At 41.9% G+C, this 18,926-nt stretch overlaps 2 protein-coding genes and 2 long non-coding RNA genes across 6 annotated transcripts; 3 read left to right on the forward strand and 1 right to left on the reverse strand.

The window, feature by feature from the left end:
- Window positions 1-365: 365 nt before the first annotated feature.
- Window positions 366-4,483, reverse strand: LOC9271971 (spindle pole body component 110). Of its 3 annotated transcripts, none has more exons than XM_015779050.3 (13): window positions 4,037-4,483; window positions 3,651-3,757; window positions 3,046-3,114; window positions 2,852-2,965; window positions 2,692-2,760; window positions 2,557-2,613; window positions 2,322-2,375; window positions 2,181-2,243; window positions 1,642-1,806; window positions 1,379-1,534; window positions 1,218-1,298; window positions 918-979; window positions 366-808 (listed from the first exon to the last, which is right to left on the reverse strand). In XM_015779050.3, exons 1-13 carry the CDS (start codon window positions 4,191-4,193, stop codon window positions 721-723), a joined length of 1,242 nt encoding a protein of 413 aa, XP_015634536.1. In that variant the 5' UTR covers window positions 4,194-4,483; the 3' UTR covers window positions 366-720. The 3 variants fall into 3 exon arrangements, with proteins under 3 accessions (XP_015634536.1, XP_015634535.1, XP_015634537.1); XM_015779049.3 differs by having other exon boundaries at window positions 3,651-3,778; XM_015779051.3 differs by having other exon boundaries at window positions 541-808; window positions 895-979; window positions 3,651-3,778.
- Window positions 4,484-5,076: 593 nt separating this feature from the next.
- Window positions 5,077-6,493, forward strand: LOC107277899 (transcription repressor MYB6). The gene is made up of 2 exons (XM_015779825.3): window positions 5,077-5,468; window positions 5,553-6,493. Exons 1-2 carry the CDS (start codon window positions 5,335-5,337, stop codon window positions 5,710-5,712), a joined length of 294 nt encoding a protein of 97 aa, XP_015635311.1. The 5' UTR covers window positions 5,077-5,334; the 3' UTR covers window positions 5,713-6,493.
- Window positions 6,494-6,693: 200 nt separating this feature from the next.
- Window positions 6,694-12,790, forward strand: LOC107280762 (uncharacterized). The gene is made up of 5 exons (XR_010741128.1): window positions 6,694-7,073; window positions 7,819-11,157; window positions 11,328-11,380; window positions 11,461-11,601; window positions 12,311-12,790. It is a non-coding gene; the product is annotated as an uncharacterized lncRNA (long non-coding RNA).
- Window positions 12,791-14,725: 1,935 nt separating this feature from the next.
- LOC136356377 (uncharacterized) lies at window positions 14,726-15,293 on the forward strand. Its single transcript, XR_010741131.1, has 3 exons — window positions 14,726-14,866; window positions 14,972-15,045; window positions 15,133-15,293. It is a non-coding gene; the product is annotated as an uncharacterized lncRNA (long non-coding RNA).
- Window positions 15,294-18,926: the final 3,633 nt, after the last annotated feature.

Below are 18,926 nucleotides of genomic sequence, written 5' to 3' on the forward strand. Positions count from 1 at the left end.
ATTCTTTTCTAAAAATAGAAAACTGTTTTGACGGAAAAAAACCCAAGAAAGGAAAAAAAAAACAAACGACCTCCCAACAGACAATCTCAAAGTGTCCCTATAATATCACGTCACGTATTCCTACCAATAAATCCATTCTTATTGTCTCCATCATCCCCTCCGTTTTCACCAAAACAGAACGCATTTGACCCCGTCGTCGTCCTTGGTCTTGTGTAGTTGCGCGCGTGAGGCCGGCTCTTCTTCGATTTGATCGATTCCAATCGAGCCCAAACTTAGAAACAAACCAAAACCTTATTATCATAGACAGAGAAAATCCAAATCCGTATTTTTCCAGTGATAGTGATAGATGATATACATCGACAACGAGATAAATACGATAATTTCATTATCTTAAAATATATGAGTCGAATCTTCAAAAACATAGTGGTACATATGTTATGTACGTTCATACGTGTTTATGCGTATATATGATACATACGGCGGCTGCGTACAGTGTGTTTTTTTTAAAAAAAAAATCAAATCCATATATACACCATGTCAGACCATATTAACAGCAACCATGACACATGAACGTCATATGTACAGGATTTATGCGTGCATTTCAGTCTATCCGTAGTTTCCTATTATATATTCATATCAAAATATAAAGGATTTTGCGGTATGCCTTTAGAAACGCATGTCCCAGTACTAATGTCTCAACTTGAGAACACTTCTAGAAGTCTAGCTGTCCACTCTCTGTGTGCGCCTGCGGTTCGAGGCTTTTTTTGATCTTGTGCCGCCACTGCCCTGTGCTGCCACAGCTTTCCTCCTGCAAATCAGCGCCATCAGTTAGCTAAACCGGCAACCAGTCGAATCACCACTCCAGAATGTTGGTTCAGTTAGGAAGGCACTGACAATTAGGTTAGGTCTCATCTCACCATATAGCAGCTGAGAGCATCTTGTAGGTGTAGAACATCGGTAGAGCGACCAAAGCTGATGCCTGCATAGTGTAAACAGCTCAAAACGGTGAGATCTGGAAGAGCATGAGAAACTAATTTCTGTTTGTTTTTTTGTTTTTCCAAGAATGCGCAGGAGAGTTGCATATCATGGCAAAAGCCCCCCGGAATGGGGGGATTATTGAGAGTTTTTATATGGTATGAACAAAATTCTGTGTAAAATTCATGTGTTCCAAAGGATGCGTAATTGAGGAGGGAGATTACACTACCGAAGAAGCTTACCGTGAACCATGCGAACCTGTCGGCCGAATCAGATTTCAGCAGCCCGTTATCGTTTACGAAGTGTTTGATTCCTTTCTGAACCTGTGTAGCATCATCGACAAGATCCCTGAGTTATATGAGCAAAAGAATTGTGAGAGGGTTAACTGGTTAGAAAGGCTTACCTGGCGATGGGGTACACTTGCTGACATAACAAGCTTTCTCCAAGCAGATATGACAGGCCTCGTGTAAGGTTCGAGGACGGCACATACTCTTGACAGACGAGGTTCAGATGCTGCGACAACCTTGGTGATGTATGGTGTGGTGAACTTCTTGGATTCCTAGAAGGATAAAATCATTCAGATTCAGATTCAGAGTGATTGAGCGAGACTTTAGTAGGTTAACCACAGAATGAGATGAAAAGGCTGCTGGGTGTGTGCATTGCTACCTGCCAATAGTGATCTGCAAATTCTTGTGCCTTGGCCATTGATGGTTGGATGGTGTCTCTGCAAACTCTATAGGCTTGGGTACTCCTGGTAGCTATTGCCGATGCGTATACATCGGTGCTTTTTTTCAGAGAGTTGAGATGTGCTTTGGCAGCAGGAACCGATTTCTTTAGCATTAGAAAAAAAGAATGCAAGTCAGAGTGGTTTAAAAGTGAATTGAGGTGCATCAGTTCAACAAAACATGATCATGAACTTGACTACCGATTACGCTCACTAAAAAATCTAGTATAGTGTCATACACAACAATGAAAAGAAGTTGTTTGAAGGCCATCAGTCTATAGGATGTACATCATTTTTTACTCCTAACAAGTCTATAGAAGAGATAATTCGGAAACCTATATTCTGTGTTGTTTGCATGTGCGGCTCCACTAATGTTTGAGCATGTGCAAGGTTCTCAGAAATCTGTCCGGTTGACACATTAAGCCAATCATTTAGAAACATTTGAGGAATAGTTAATTAAGTAAAAAAAAATGAAACGAACCTTCTGCGCCAGAGCATCAAGCACAGGCTTCCCATGGAGCTGCCATTTGTCAGAAGCCAAGTCCTGCAAGTGCACAAAAACAAGCTCAACTTGAAGTAGAAAACTACGTTAACGTTAACATTCCAGTGAATCCATCTATACCTGACAATACACAAAACGAGCCATGACCCAATGTGGAAGCCACATGCCATGAACCTGAAAACAAACTCAAATGCTTATGTACCTTTGCCAGATGTACAGAGTACAGTAAAGGAGGACGGATCTATGAATCATTCCACAACAAGACAATAAGAAAGAAATGCACCAAAGAGAACATCAATTTTTTTTATTAGGACACCTCACAAAAGAAAAAAAGAAGATGACAGAATTTGCATACCTTCATCAACTCTTCCGCCTTCAACTTTGCTTCCCTCTCCACTTCAAAAAGTTTATCCTGAGCAAACCACATAAAGCACAGATAAGCACATTAGATTGTTCAGGTTGTTTTCATTTGTACACCTTTTGTATCAACCTGGACTTGCCGAAGACTATGGTTAAGCTCCTCAATTTTTTTCTTCTGCTCCATATTTATCTTTTCAGCCTGTATGATACAAATTAGAAATTACGTTACAAACATGTGAAAAACAGCTGAACACTACAGTATATCCCGATTGCGTACTTATAGTACTTACATGGTCCAACTTCTGAGTAAGCTCAAGCAAACTTTTCTCTGCTTCACTAGCGCGGGCTTCTAGTGATTCCCCTTTCTTAACTTGGTCCTCTAAATCACTACCCAGCCTCAGAACCTGACAGTTGTATGTCAGTTTTGTAACCATTTTTGTCAGGCTTAATTAATACCATTGTTTTGAAATCATGATTATCTTACCTGTTTCTCAAGCATCTCATTATGGGCGTTTGCCTTCAGCACTGATTCATCGTCAGCAACATTAGGCACCTGATTCAACAGCATAAAAAGAAAAAAGTCGAGATAACATTTATAGGAATAAGAGTTCCGAAAAAAAAGATTAGTCTAAGCTGAGGTTATACTATATGATTATGACAAGTGCCAGTTTGCCACTTCTGTTAGTCACTGATAATGAGCGGTCCTATTCAAGAAGTGATCATGTTAACTATGACTCGAAACTCATTGTTCTAAAATTCAAGTTAATTACTCCCTCCGTCCCAAAATATAAAACTTTTGGATGGATGGGAGCCTATCCAGATTCATAGTACTACAATACGTCTCATCCACACCTAAATTGTTATATTTTAGGACGGAGGGACTACTAAGTAATGTTGCACAGTCAACCAGTAACCAACAGTTTCTAAACGGGAGAGTTCAACTAGCAGTCATGTATTTTATGCCGTTATTGTCAGTTAATTATTACAGTTTCCAAACCAAAAAAGTTAATATAGCATACGGAGTTAAAATTCAAGAGAGTAATTCATAGAATTTCATACAATAAGGTGAAAAAACAGAATAAAATTCACCTGCAGAACTTCTAGCTCGCTCACCAATGCCGCAATCTGTGCTGACTTCTCCCTGACAACATTCTCCAGCTGCAAGGTCTCCTCCTTCCTCCCACTGATCTCATCCTCTAAACCCAAAGAACGTAATTCTTTCACCCAGTAAACAACAATGAATCAGGTAAATTTCCATTGCACAGTGTTAATCCGGTTAATGGAACAACCAAACTATCATCTTGTCCTATAACGACTCTTATTAACGAGTTGAACTTTTTGGTAGCTCCAAGTTATTATATGGTATCAAAGCAACAAAACCATGGTGATCTATCATATCTTTTGCGATATTCAACAATGCAAACAGAATAAATTTTCAAAATACGAGTATATAAATAAACAAGAACAGGACTCACCTAACGACGCGACTTTGGCTCTCAGCATCTGAAGCTCTTGCGCCTGCTCCGGCGACGACGGAGAAACGGCGGCGGCGACCACATCGCACCGGGCCACCTGAACGAAGCACAAGCAGAAAACGAGGACGGCCGCGATCACAGCTCGGTGGTTCGCCATGGCGCGCTCGCTCGCTCGCTCGCCGCCGGCGGCCGCGTATGGGCGGCTATCGACTTCTCGCTGTCCTCGCCGTAGAATCGATCTGCTGCTGTATCTAATCTTCGTCAGGTTTGCCTGGCATCAGCGTGCCTCAGGTTTTTGTATGCAAATGCGAGTGCTGGGTCGCGTCACGATTTGTCCAGAGACATTCCTATTTTCTTCATCAGAGTTCGATCGAGACTTTGTTTTTGCTGGACCAGGTTGAATTCGACGCGAGTTTTAAGAGTTTGGATTTTTTTTGATTCGTCCATGCTTTTGCGTTTTGCGTAGAGCTTGGGACTTTGGGAGTTCGAGATGGTCTAGTGCGTGGCTGTACACGTGTCGATCCGGGCGCGTACACGTGGCCTTCGCGGCGTGCAGAGCTGACGACACGTCAGAGAACGATGTGATAGCTGCTACTACAGTAACCTGCTGTGGCGTGTACGAAAAGCTTCGGGAGCACCGCCGCAAAACTTTGCCATTAGATTTCCGAATTTTCCTAAATTACAAGAGATTTGATGCGAAATTTGAGTGTGAACATCAGCAGTTTGGGCTATGGCCCAACAATACGTAGCTTCCGAAACCATGAAATAATATGGAATAAGTTCACCGCCGTCCCTCAACTTTACACCGAGATTTTTTGAGATCCCTTAACCACAAATCTAGAAATCTCCACCCCTAAACTATACAAAACCGTTCACTCAAGGTCCCTAGGCAGTATATACGAGTGGTTTTGCTGACGTGGCATCCTAGTCAGCAAAAAAAAATTTAATATGTGTGGCCCACATGTAAGTGAGACAATGGTGTGGGTCCCACATTTCTCTGTTTTTTTTCTTTTTCTCTTCTCTTCTCTCCGAAATCTCTCGAGTCTCGAGCAGGCACGGCGACCGAGGGGGAGAAAGGTGGCCGGTGGCGGAGCGGAGATGGCGGCGGCGGGAGAGGGAGAGAGAGGCGGTCGACGCGACGGCGGCGGCGGGAGAGGAGGAGAGGTGGAGGCCGGCGCGACGGCGAGCTCTGCGTCGGAGATGTTCGAACGTGCCGGGTGCTCGACCACGGGCCCCGTCGCCGCCCGCCGGGCGAGCGACGCGCTCTCCCCGTCGACCCTCTCTCCCTCCCCAAGGCGATGGGGTTGCTCCGCTGCCGAAAGAGCTGCTGCCTCCACTGGATGAACTACCTCAGCCCCGACCTCAAGTGCAGCAACTTCACCGACGACGACGACGAGCTCACCATCAACCTCCACGCCCTTCTCGGCAACAAGTAAGCAAAACAAATTTCAACGTGTTGTCATCTGCTCCGGTTAGCTCTTCTTGTGTTCTTGGTGCTGATTGATTGGTTCTGCAGGTGGAACACGCACATCAAGCGCAAGCTCATGAGCCAGGGCATCGATCCGCAGACGCATCAGCCGGTTAGCGCCGGGACCAGCGTTGCCGCGGCAAGCGAGCTGACCACAACGGCCAGCACTGTCGGCTTCCCATCCCTGCAGGCGCCGGCGCCGGCATGAGGGAGCTCGAGGAGGAAGGAGGGAAGGTTGGGAGGGGTCTTCCTCATAGTCGTTGTTGACGGCGGAGGTGTCTCCGGCGGAGGCCGAGTCAGCGGCGGAGGTGAGCTCGAGCTCCGCGTCGAGGAGCACCGCGAAGTCATCGCTGCCGCTCGACGACGACGGGGAGGACGGCGACGGCGACGGCGACTTGGCGGCGGGGCTTATGGTCGAGGGCAAAGGGCGTGCTTTGGTCGGTTGGGGTAGGCTGGATGCGCCTCCGCGCTCGCCCACCTCCGCTCCGCTGCCATGCTCGCCCTCCGCCGCTCCACCCGCCGCCGCGCTCGCCCTCTGCTTCTTTGCCCGCGGCCATGCTTGCGCTCCACTGCTCGGCCCGCTGCGCTTGCGCCTGCCGCCGCTCCGCTGCCGCGCTTGCCCTCTGCTGCGCCACCCGCATCCGCACGCGCTGCTCCGCCTGCCGCCGGCCTCCCTCACTAAAGAGAAATAGAGAAGAGAGAAAAGAGGAGAGAAGGAGAAGGAAGGAGAAGAAAAAAAATGTGCAGCTAACATGTGGGCCCCACGTATTTTTAAATTTTTTTTTGGCTGACTAGGATGCCACGTCAGCGAAACCACCCATATATACTGTCTAGGGACCTTGAGTGAACGGTTTTGTATAGTTTAGGGGTGAAGATTTCTGGTTTTGTGGTTAAGGGATCTCAAAAAATCTCGCTGTTAAGTTGAGGGACCTCCGGTGAACTTATTTCAAATAATATTTCTTTATGCCTTTATGGGCCTTTACGCAAAATTGGCAGAGCCCAAAATCCTAAAAGGCCTTTTTTGACAGGCTCTGACAATGCGTGAACAGTATCCTCTGCCTTGCAGAGAAAACCGTAGAGCGTGCCGTCTAGTCAGTTTTAGCCATCGGATCATCCTATCAACGGCCAGGATGGAGAAGGAATCCCTGTCTCTCTCCTCCATTAATTACACGCACGTCTCGAGCCCCCCGGCGGCCCGGCCACTGTACCCCGCGCGCCATATCGCCACCGCCACCGCCCACCCGAAACCTCCCGCTCCTCTCGAACCTTTCCGAGGCGGCGAAACCCCCACTCCCCGCCGCGCTGCGCCGCGCCGCCGCGCCCTCTCCTCCCGGATCTCGCCGCCACGCGGCTGCGGGGTGGTCGGGGGTTCAAGGCGTACGGGTGGCGCGGCTAAATCCGCGGCGCCGCATTTGGTTGGGGGGATATGCCCAATTCTGTATGCGGCCGCCGGATTTGAGCGGGCGGAAGCGGTGGGCGGGCGAGCCGGCGAACCACTCCTCGAGCGGGGCGCCGACGCAGGAGAAGGAGCAGGTGGATGGGCGGGCGCGGTGGATTCTCCAGGTTCAGGTTCGTCTCCCACCCTTCGTCTCCACAGCCACATCCTCTCTCGCACCGGAGGACCGGACGTGCGCTAGGTGTTCCGTTTCCGGACGCGTGAACGGTGAATTGGGCGCGCGATCGCGGTGCTTACGCGTGTGGGGTTAGTTGGATTTGTGGGTTTAACCGGTTGATCTGTCAAGGCGCGGGGAGAGCGCACCACGTGAGCACGCGATCGAACCCTACGCGTGTGCGCTTGTCGAGTGCCTGATTGGTACGCATTCCAGTCCAGTATTCAGATGAGGTGATCGGAACCTTTACTGAGGGTTACGAGGGCGCTTCAATCAATTGATGAATAGCGAGCGCTCGTGGGGAATTGGTCTCACGGGATAGGTAGAATCAATTTTTTAGGCAAAATGCACATAGAAACTGCGGAGGGTGTTTAGATATGTCTTCCAGGTATCTCCATTGCCCGGAGGCCCAGACATTACCTGTGCGTTTTGCTGCATGTACGTTCGGCTTCAGTTGTCAGTTTGAGCAATGGTGAACGTTCTCGTTAGCATGGTTTTTATGGCAGAGTAGGTTGGTTCCTGTGTAATGCACAAGCGAATAGTCTAGAAATGCCTAGTGCTTACTACATGTCATCCTGTTGCTAGTTGCAACGTGCAACCTGTCAGCTCTGAATTCTTCTGATCACCATAGTCCATGTGTGGCTCTATATATGGGCTCTGCACATGTACGCTCCATGCTGATACTGTCAACCATTGCCATGCAGACTGAGCATGCTCTCAGCTTTCAAGGAACGTGGAAAGCAGACTGTTGAGCAGGGAGTATATATCATGTGTTACCTTTTTTCTTTGGGGTGTGTGTGTGAGTACAGTTCAACGAGCTTGCTTCACCTTCGTCTGGTTGCGTGTGCGCGCGCACACGCTATGTCCACTATGTTTGCAGGTAACAAACACCTTTGGCAATGTGGTGTTCGCAGGTAACATATATTTTCCCCTCGCAAGCAAAATTTTTAAAAGAAGCTAATGGCTAGTTTTCAGCACTAGTATCAGGTTTTTCTTTCTGCATGCGGATTGCTTTTTGGCAATTTTTTTAAGAACTGAGCCTTTTAGCAATTCTCGCCCTGCTTTCGGCAACCATTGTCAAAGTAACAATTTTGTAACTTGTACCCCTGTTTATCTTAATGAAATTTGGTCGGCCTTGCTGGCCGACCTGGCAAAAAAATATATTTCCCCCTCCAGTTGTTAAAAATCTTAAGATACTAGCAGCATGTTCTTTTGAATTGTATTTATAGGTTTTTATTTTATTTTTCGTTGCATACAAGGCTAGTTCTCTATACATATTAGAAATGGTCAGTTCGTTTCCTGCAATGTTTTTGTTTTATGGTGGAATATTTGATGGACAGGATTGGCCTATCTCACTTCCTATCTCAAAGCGAAGAAGCACAATTCCTGCATATTCTCTAAAAACAGTAAGAAGATAGGATAGGTGGGGGGTGACCACACAAAAACAACCCAGTAATTAGCTAGAGCTAAGCTGCTCCCAAAAAAAAAAATTGTGCCATCCTCTTATTATTCCGTATGTGCATTAGAATTTATTATTTGACACATACTAATTCCTTTTGTCATTGTCATATTGTCAATGAAACATTTAAACACCACATTAATGTCTCCCCATCCTAAGATTTTGTTTTCAGTTGCATTGTCATTTAGATATAATCACTCCTATGGGTTTTTGCAGTCCTGTTAGAAGCTCTTCTTGCTAGTTTATTCTGCTTGACTGCTTGTAAGTTGATTTGTTGAATGCTTCATTGAAGATTCTTTCTGAAAATGTAATCATAACTTAATTGTTCCATCTTCGCCGCAAAAAAGAAGAAGAAGAAAACATTGGATTGTTCCATCTATTTTGATTGCGTTATGACTTTCTAGGCAACTACAATATATATATTCTTCAGTAATTTTGCAATATAGTACAAAAGATATAGCTATATATAAGTTTACTTTACAAGGCAAAATTTGTGTACACTTTCAATTTGAATGCAGTTTTGTGTCCTCAATGTAAATTTCCAATCTATTATAATAAAAATGTGCTTGATGCTTTTAAAAAGAAAGTTTCTGTTTCATGGGAATTCATGTACCCAATATCGAATGCCCTGTGTTGCAATGATTTGAAAATTGCTACTAAAATCATTACCGTAGTATACAAAGTTCTACAAACCTGCAATTCAATATCAAGTTTGATCTAGAAGTAAAGGAAAAAAGAAGACAAGAACCAATGTGAATGGTTCATCATGTCCCAAGTACAACTTGCCTTGTTTGGATCTTGACGTGTGGGATGAATCTGGCATTCATTTTCCTTTTTGCATGTCTGTACAACTTTATGTATACTTCACTCATGATTATTGAATACTGCAAATGTTGGATTTCACTATTTCTGCAACGGGGATGTAGCCACATGTGCAGGGCACAGAAATGTTTAGTTTTGGTTGTTATTGCGACCTATGTTCTCCAATACATGTTGTTTCCTATTATGCCAAGTTGACTGGGTTAATTAGTGTCAACTCTGAATACAGAAAGGTTGTTTTGTTGCTTCATCAATTTTGTGAAGCTCATGTACATACTTCGGTAATTCAACAATCCTATGTAACTGAGCCTAGCTTGGTGGAAGGTCAGCATCTCCACCCTCCACAACACCTGGGTTTGACCTCGCTTTGAGCTTAGGTTCCTTTTTTCTTCTTAGTGGAGAAAATCCTAATTTCTCTTATGTATTCTTTCTTGCATTGAGATTCCTGAATACCTGTTGATAGTTTTATTTATAGTTGGCAAATTTGACTGAATCATCCAGTTGATCCCAGATTATTCACATGTTTCATATACAGCACAAGTTCGTTCCATATTGAGAAAGGTTTGCAAGACTGTGAACTAGATATATGAGCCATCTTTCAGTTATTATTATTAAATTGGATGCCAACATTGCGTCAAAAAAAAAAAAAATGGATGCCAACAGAATATGAGGAACTGGAAGGCACCAGCCCTCAGTTTTCCTTCAACAGGCATGCAAGGTACAGAACCTGAGGTGGAGAATGAAATTTCAGGATTCAAACTCCAGGAATTTAATGATGAATTTTAGGTGGATGGAATCTTATATGGTCAACTTTGTAAAAGAAAGGTTCCTTTGTTTTGAGGCATCTGCTTAAGATGTTTAAATTCATGCTTTATGCCTTTGTTTTCTTTTCCTTTTTCTGGAGAGACACAATGGCTATTGTTTTCAATATAACCTTCTTTCAGAGCTCGTTATCATCGCCTAATTAGCAGAATCTTATGCAATAAATAATGTACATATAACAACGTATATAGTAGTGTTGTCGTGTATATAATTAGTCTTCAGCAGTAGCTTTTTTTTTTGTTGAGATAATCTTCAGCAGTAGCTGTAGTTAACATCATTCTTAAAAAACATCATTCAGTGGAAGCAAAAGTCTTCTAACATATTTGCCTTTAGCAGCAATTGGCAGTATTGCTTTCCGTTTTATATATATGACATCTTGCAGCATCGGATATGATGTGGTTTAGCTGTCGTGGCATATACAATCATCACTGCAGTAGACTTGTTTGTAAGGTTGTTAGGATTCCAATCTTAGCTGGAGCATTGTGTTGTCAAATGGTGAGATCTCCCCTTATTATTCGCTATTCACATATATGGCACATGAGAACATCCTTAGACTTAGTATATGTATGGGCTGCGAAATAAAATAAAAAAATGGTCTGTGTTACTATAAATTGCATGCATTGTTCTGTAGTTCCATGCAAGGGCAAAAAAAGGTACTATTATGTACGATTACATTCTAGTAAGACTGGAAAAGGTGTTACTGGAGATCTTCCTTTTTTTAGCAAAGGAATACTAGAGATCTGCCTTATACGTTAGAACCTAACACACTTGACTCACCTTGGTAATGCATTTTGATGATGATATTTTTTCAGCAAAAATGCCAAAAGGGGTAGGAGCTCTAACTATTGCATTGAAGGAGGTAAGAAATGGAATTTTAATAAGCACAAAACAAGGGGATATTACAGTGCTACGTGTCCTCCAAACAAGCTCCGAAGCACATCATGTAACGCTTTACTAATAATAGATTGTTCAACCACATGGAGTTTATTTCTGTTTGCATCATGTGAAGTTTAATGTTACCATTTGCATCCTATGATGCAATAGCCTCCAAACAAGTTCTGTCCGGTGTGCATCATCATGTAAATTGTAACTGTATGTGCTTGTTGTTACCAGGGAGCTGTTTTTGCTGCTTGTGCAGGACAAATTCTCCAGGCTTTCCCTTTTTGGTACTTTAATTTCTCCCCTTTGTCATTTCGATCGAACCTTTTGCTTATCTACATGCATGTATTACAAACTAGTCCTTTAGATAATCAGGATCACGAACTGGTGGCAATTCCTTGAAGGGTTGAAAAGCTAAATCACATCTGCAAGTGCAAGTTTGCCTCCTGATTTTGGACAGCATATCTACAATTGCAGGTGGAAATGGAATTCAATGTGTCACAGGAAGGTAAAAATACATATTCCTTTTTCTGTCTGATGAATAGCTAGATATTGCCACGCTCGGTGTCATTGTAGCTCCAATATGCGGTGTTGTACTATGAGAGAAATTAAACTTCAGTTCCAAAACATCAAATTGGAGAATATAATAGAGGTTCATTACTTTGATTCTGAAGCCTGACTGCTCGAGTCTTAAACTAAATTTAGTTTGGAGTTGCTTCTCATTGCAGATGTTAGGTTGGAGGTCTTAGCAACAATCTAACTAAATATTCATGCTTGTATTTTTCTTTAGAATAACCAAATGCTTGTAAAGTTTTTGGCCAGTAAACAATGTTTTTAACTTGCTTGGGATTGCACTAGACCTTACGTACTACTCCTTCCGTCTTAAAATATAACTATTTTTAGAGTTAGGTGCGTCTTAAGGAGAGGGGTAAAAGGACTATACTATCCCCATTAATATATCTTGGGCTTGGTGTGTTGGGCTGATGCAGGAAAAAGGGCATAGGTGAGTGTAGGGGTATTTTAGGTACTACACAATAAAATGTGCACTTTAGAAGCTACAAGTTGTTATATTTTGGGACAAAATTTAAACCCTATAAGTTGCTATATTTTGAGACGGAGGTAGTAGTTCTTTTGTTCTAATTGTGAAATGATGACATGCTAATCTTCATTACAGTTCTTGTGACCAGGAGATATTGTCTAACTCACACCTTTTGCAGGCATTAGTTTGAGATTGCTCTCAAGAAGAATACTAATGAGAGCAACAGTGTTTTATGGAGCTTCAGTAGAAGACAGTGTGAAGTACCAATTGATAAGTCTGACATGAAAGCGAGACTTGGAGAGCATTTTGACCTAACTTAGAGCTAATTCTTTACTTATTTCTTTCATTCCAAAGAACTTTAATATTGAACCACCACCATCTTTTTCTTGAAAATAATTGCTGTTAATTAACATAAAAAAATCTTTGGATGCCGATGGGGGACCCACCCTGTCCATGAGAAGTGCACGATGCGCTGCTCTAAAATATCGTAGAAATTTCGCTATAGAGTATGTTTGGGTTAATGGTCGCGGTTTTTGTTTTCTTTTGGTGTTCCCTTGTACTAACCCCGGACTTAACGGGCTTGTATGAGTCTTCTTAGACTCTTTCCTTATCCTAAATATAATGAAGCCCAACTATCCTGCTTGTTTGAGAAACAAAATCCTAGAAATTCCTGATGCTGCACATACATGTTATAAACCCCATGTATTAACATGCTTTATATGCTTATAATTCGTCTATTTATGTATTATACACAAGATTTGTCATCAATATGGATGCAGTTTACTTTTAGTTGGTGTTTTTGGTGAAAACTTTTTTTCGGTTTAGAACTAATCTGAATTATCTACATCTTGGTCTGGTTTCATCTATTTAACAGACAAGATATATTCTAAAAAATATGACTGCAATGCTAATTTCATTTGATACTTGGATCAGCATAATCTACATTTTGGACTTCTTTTTTTGACGAAAATACTGTCAATTTGGACTTGCTAGCTAGATGTATATTATATATCTGAACAGTTCCTGCACTGATCAAGTTAGTACCAGTGGCAATAACCACTCACTGATATTCTTATTGGGGGATTTCCTTGTGGTTATTAGTGTTGTATACTTGCTTAAACATATTGTAGGCTGAAATTGTAAGGTCAATACTTGCTATCATTGTTGTTATTTATCAGGTAGAAGTTGACTACTTGTGGTCTTTCCATCTGAAGTTTTTGTTTTACTCATAGTACATGAAAAATTTTAAATTTGCTTAATCTTCGCTTATGCTAGTTTATCATGAAATGAATCAAGATGTTCCATAAGTTGTAACATGTCTTGCTGGTGGTCCATGATTTGTAGATTTCTGACATTGAAAGCTTAATTCTTTTATTTTTGTGGTTAGTTGACAATAGCATGTGATATACTCACCTTATTCTGCTGCATTATCACATGATTTGTTAACACACCATTCTACTTCAGATTTATGTTGCAATAACGTTGGATAATCTCAGAACAATTAATGTAACCTATTTGTGTTGCTGCCAATCAGCCTATCCAGTCAAGCAACCGTGCACTTGCTGACCTCCCGAGCCTTCTTCAGAAATCTCCTTCACCATCTGTAGCGTTTGTTAATTTTTTCCTGGCTAAAAAGGTAATTACTACTGCACCTTAGCCTCTTTTCAGGTTGTGAAGCACACCTCCCAACATGACATCAACTAGGAATAAAAATTGTACTGATTAATAGAGGGGAAGCATGGAGAGGTAATGGAATTGCATTCCGCACTTCTCACTAAACTTGAGCAGCTTTATTTGCAAAGCTGCAGGATTGTGTAATTGTTGCAGAAAAAAGTGCACCAGCAACGTTTACCATTTGTTCGATGCATATGGTTCATTACTTCTATATATGTCCGAAAGTGCCATGTCTTGGATCATGTCTTACATTTTAGCTGCCTACCTTTAACATTATACAACTTATCTGCATAGTCTGATAAAACATGTGCCTGCATCTATACACCAGTTAACTTTTTTGGGGGGTTGGGGACTTTGGGGGAGGGGGGGGGGGGTTAAAGAAAACTTTATGTTCACTGTCAAGTCTGATACTGTCACTGTGTCACACACATTGCAGAAAAGTTTTAACTCAATTAATATCATCATTATTTCCTACTGCAACAAGAGTCAATGGCAGATACTTGCCCCCTCATTTATCTCTTGAGAAGGGGTATTGATTATCATGATCCATCTAATTATGTTGAGCATTATCCATTGATACCCATTGGGAAAATTAACTAGACTACTAGCATTAGCTAGTGTGTGAAAGATCTCTACTCAATGCTATTGTGAACATCTCTCTTTTAGGCTTTTAATTAGCCATCTAACCTGTTAGTAATGATTAAGTACATCGCTTTATTCAGAGGAAATGAGGCAGGACCACCGACATTGATCAGTTCTCTTTTTTAGGGGATACAACACTGATCAGTTCTGGCACTTCAATTCATGGCTACATCAATCTGCGATGTACCTTTCTGCTTCTGTCGTACGTGTTTAACATTTTCTTTTACATCCACAATCTATGTGCTATGACACCCTAAGGACTACTGTGGTAATCAGGAGCCTCGCGAGGAATCTTTCTTGTGCGCAGTGATGGTCATGGTTTCTCTTGGCTTTTCATATGATCATAAAGCAATACAAGACATATATCTTCATTTTCTTCAAAAACCAAGGATTAGCATATGATAATGGTTAGTAAATGGTAAGATACTAATATACTTTAGTCTGTTATCAACTGAAGATTGAGCCTGTATCCAAGGCTCCATTTTTTTTTTCTTGCTTACAAGTTCATGCATGTCCATTGCAGAAGGAACAGCAAGATGTTGAACATGTAATGTATGCACTAATGCACATGCAGAGCTGAAGAGACATGATTCTGAGGTAATAAGTCAGTCTTTAAGCATTGCATACTTACTCATTCGTATGTATCTTGGTGGAAATCGTCGGCACAAACAAGCTACGGTACAGATGGCCCTCGAGGATGCTCAAGAGCCAAACGCTAGAAGAAGAGAGCTAGGTGTAGCCAAGGACAGACTTGCCGGCTAACTCCAAGGCGCTTCAGCAAAGCTGAGATTCCCCCAATACCAGGAGCCGGCAAGTCATCCTTGGCTGCATCCCGTTCTCCTCCTCACAGTGCATGGCAACCCAGCAGAAGCTGCCTCAGTGGTTCTACTGCATACTGAACAGTACAGGTACTCTTCCTACTTCTCTTCTTCCTTCCCCTACCATGGCTGCTTTTCTATCATGTGGTTTGATCTGCAAGCGTGCATTGCAATCGGGAGGTATGGCCTGCATTTATAGGCACAGGCACAGGCAAGTTGGGCTTGGAATCATATGGCGATCACTGTTCAATGGATTCTTTATTATAAATATTTCATCAATCATAGAGTTTGCCATTTTAGGGATGTGATGATGACTCGCGATTGGTTGGCCTGATTTCCATTTTTAAATTGATATAGTGGGCCCTGAGGATGTGGCATCCTCTCGATATGGGCTGTTAGGCTGGCATGATCCCCTCGGGCTGTTACTGGGGAGCCTCATTGGTTGGTTGGGACTGGGGATTGAGCTGTTCGCCTGTTCCTATTGGCTGCTCGCACGTGAGCATGCCTTGTGTGATCTCGATCTAGTGAGTTTTTTTTGTAACAACACCTCAACAGTCCTCTTTGTACCCCAGTGTTGCCAGCAAAAGCCAAGTTAATTACCTCTAGATACACACACATTGAATCTTTGGATATCCATGATCTTGTAAGTAGTACTCTACCTTCAACCTAACTCAGTACAAATAAAGGCATTGATCTTCGATCATCTTTATAACTCCATTATTTGACAAAAGAACCTAGCTAGCTTTTGTTATATTAATTTCAATAGCTTCAAGCTACTTTTTCAGGCATGCATGTGCCTTCTTTTGCCTGGAAATGGATGGGAGCATTTGGTTCATCCCGCATATAAGAATCTAATAGTTACATCAACAGATTTATGGTACATCACCGTGACATGCATGCTTATGTTAATTGTCTTGTTTTTATAAGAAATGTTTGTTTTATTGTACTTCTATTCGAACCATTTATCATATCCGAATGATTTTGTTAACATAGTGTAGCTGTGAATATAGTTATGGATAATTAAAATCATGTTTGAATAGCTCATATTACTATTATGCTCAATATCGTAGATTCAATCAGTAGATGTGTTGGAAAAGACATGTGCGTGCTGCTTGAAATTTTTAGCAAGACATATACACAAAAGCTAAAAATTTCAAGCAACACGCACATTTTTTTAGCAAGACATATATACACAAAAGCTTGTCGGCCGATCCAGCAAAATATATACACAAAAGCACTAACTAGCTCCTAGTAGGGATGCAAGCGGGTCGACCCACGAATCTACTTATATGTTAAATAAAGAGTAATCTGTGGGTTTTCACGTTATGGCTCGGCTTGCCGCGTTGTATAGATGCAAGTGGGTCAATTAATAAACCTATTTATAGGTCAAATTAGTAAGTAACCCACGAGTCAACCCGCGGGTTACTCACTAATTTTGCCTATAAACGGGTTCGCGGGTTGGCCCGCTTGCATCCTTGGCTCCTACGGAGTTAGTAGTGACTCGCCCACTGAATCTCTGACTGTAAAAGGGCAGGGCATTAGTAGAATAATTAATATTACTAGATCCTTGTGTTGCAATGGGCTGGGACAAAATAGAATTTTGCAACAAGTTTGATAGTTGTTTTTAAGGTTTAATATTATATATTTGAATTGAATTGATGCATAAGACTACCATTATCCATCTTTAGAGCCTAGTGCTGAAAATGGTGGGAAAAAAACAAATCCTGTCATAAAATGAGAGGAATGGATAGATGAAAGTTGAAACATACTAGGTCCACTGGAAATAAATCCCATAGGTCTGCTTTGCCTTTAACTGGGGGTTTGTTCAGCATGTATAACACTTGACTTCCTAGCTGGTCACCCATTTGGTAAGGACACTTCCTATCGGAATAGGTCATGATGTAATCAGTACCAAACCAGGGTTGAAATGTTAAGGGGTCTTAAGGATTTATTCTATTTCCAGAGGTCCACCAGGCAAAATTATTGCACTTGCACCAGAGATGAATGAAATATCGAGAATGATTATGTTCACGCATGTATTCTTTGTGCTCACTTAACTAGAAATTCTCTTGTGCCTAGTAGTGTTTTCCTAAAAAGTTGTCCTAAAAGGCATTGCACACAATTTGATGGTAGCATGTAGAATTTGGGGAAATGTGGCACTCCCATGCATTAACTTTTTTTGTCGCCAACCTTAGTAGAAGAGATTAGGGCATGCATTTCCATGCAATACACCATTAAATTATACTTGTTACAAATTTACATTGATTATTTAATTAAATTTTCTACTAGTTCAAAAATACTGTTGCACAGGCACTAGCAGTTTTTTTCGCCGGGCCGGCGAATAGCCGGCCGATGTATATTAAGAGTAAGAAAGGGAATGTACAATATAGCGCGGTGCGTCAATGCACCACCATTACAGACATAAAAAGAAAGCTAAAATCTCACAGAATGAGTTGCTACAGAGTGACACATGGGGCTAACAAGACCTGCAGCTATCCAAGTCTCCCATTCATCCCCCATGGCAGAAAAGAGCTGGGGAATCGTTGCCTCGATCCCTTCGAACACCCTTGCGTTTTGCTTTTTCCAAATCAACCAGGTTACTAGCAGTACAGCGGATGTTTAGATATCACTCTAGCTATAAGCTTCCCCAGTTTTATTTTATTTTACTCCTTATGATTTATATACCAATTCTATGGTGGTTTCTACTACTAGTAGAATCAATCCAGACCTTGTATCTTTTCTCATCCAATAGATCATGTTAGTTTATCTTATCACCTGAACTACCGATAGTAGAATATTTTTTCTACTGATAGTAGAACTTATAAATTAATGACTTAGACGATAATATTGGTCGTAGAATAGTACCAAACTACCGATAGATACCACCGTAAAATACTCACAATTAATTATATGTAGTTAGCTTCTGTAACTCAAATCACTTCGGTTATGATGATCTATAGAAGAGATATGTGAACTTCTCTACAGAACTGCAAAATAAATATAGATAGAAAATTAGGATTTATGTCAAGTGAATCATTTTAATGTTATTTTGAAGCTTTGATAAGTGAATTCTAAGACATATATGATATAACAATTTCTGCTTTAGTGTTCGCATCTATGAAAATAGACCAAGTCCTAGAACTAGAAGAGAACTCTTTGCATTATTCTTGGAAGGCCCTATATACAATTAATCAAGAGGGGCTTGCACGGTGATGAGAACTGATGATACTTACCGTGGTTATTGTTCTCTTACCATTTATTCTTGCCATATACGGGTTGATTGGGACACCAGTACACCACTGGTGCACCACCATTTGGAGCATCTGCCGATTGGAGATTTTGGCACCATCTTCTTTTTAATGGGACCATTCTGATTCGATACCCTGCGTATCTCAATTGGATTGTGTGGTCTCTCCGTCCCTCCTCACTCACAGTGCGACCTGCACATGTAACCTTTTTATCCTTTGCATGTTTTCCTAAGTGATTGGTGGGAAACCTCGTAGGATAAGTGTCCTTAATAGTCATTTCATTGGTATATGTAGAGAACTGTAGACCTATAATGTCTCTCACTCTCACTCGCAGGGACGCAGGCAACATAGCCTTAGCTAATGATGAAGGATTTGCTGGAGTTAGTTGGTACCACTTTCACAAATCAAGCAC

Source organism: Oryza sativa, chromosome 4 (assembly GCF_034140825.1).
Source record: "Oryza sativa Japonica Group chromosome 4, ASM3414082v1".
NCBI lineage: Eukaryota > Viridiplantae > Streptophyta > Magnoliopsida > Poales > Poaceae > Oryza > Oryza sativa.

Coding starts and splice junctions, on each gene's coding strand:
- LOC9271971 (XM_015779049.3), bottom strand. CDS start 4,193: ATGGCGAACCACCGAGCTGTGATCGCGGCCGTCCTCGTTTTCTGCTTG. Junction 2,244..2,321: donor CTCGTTTTGTGTATTGTCAG/GTATAGATGGAT, acceptor GTGCACTTGCAG/GACTTGGCTTCTGACAAATG. Junction 1,807..2,180: donor TTGATGCTCTGGCGCAGAAG/GTTCGTTTCATT, acceptor CTAATGCTAAAG/AAATCGGTTCCTGCTGCCAA.
- LOC107277899 (XM_015779825.3), top strand. CDS start 5,335: ATGGGGTTGCTCCGCTGCCGAAAGAGCTGCTGCCTCCACTGGATGAAC. Junction 5,469..5,552: donor CACGCCCTTCTCGGCAACAA/GTAAGCAAAACA, acceptor TTGGTTCTGCAG/GTGGAACACGCACATCAAGC.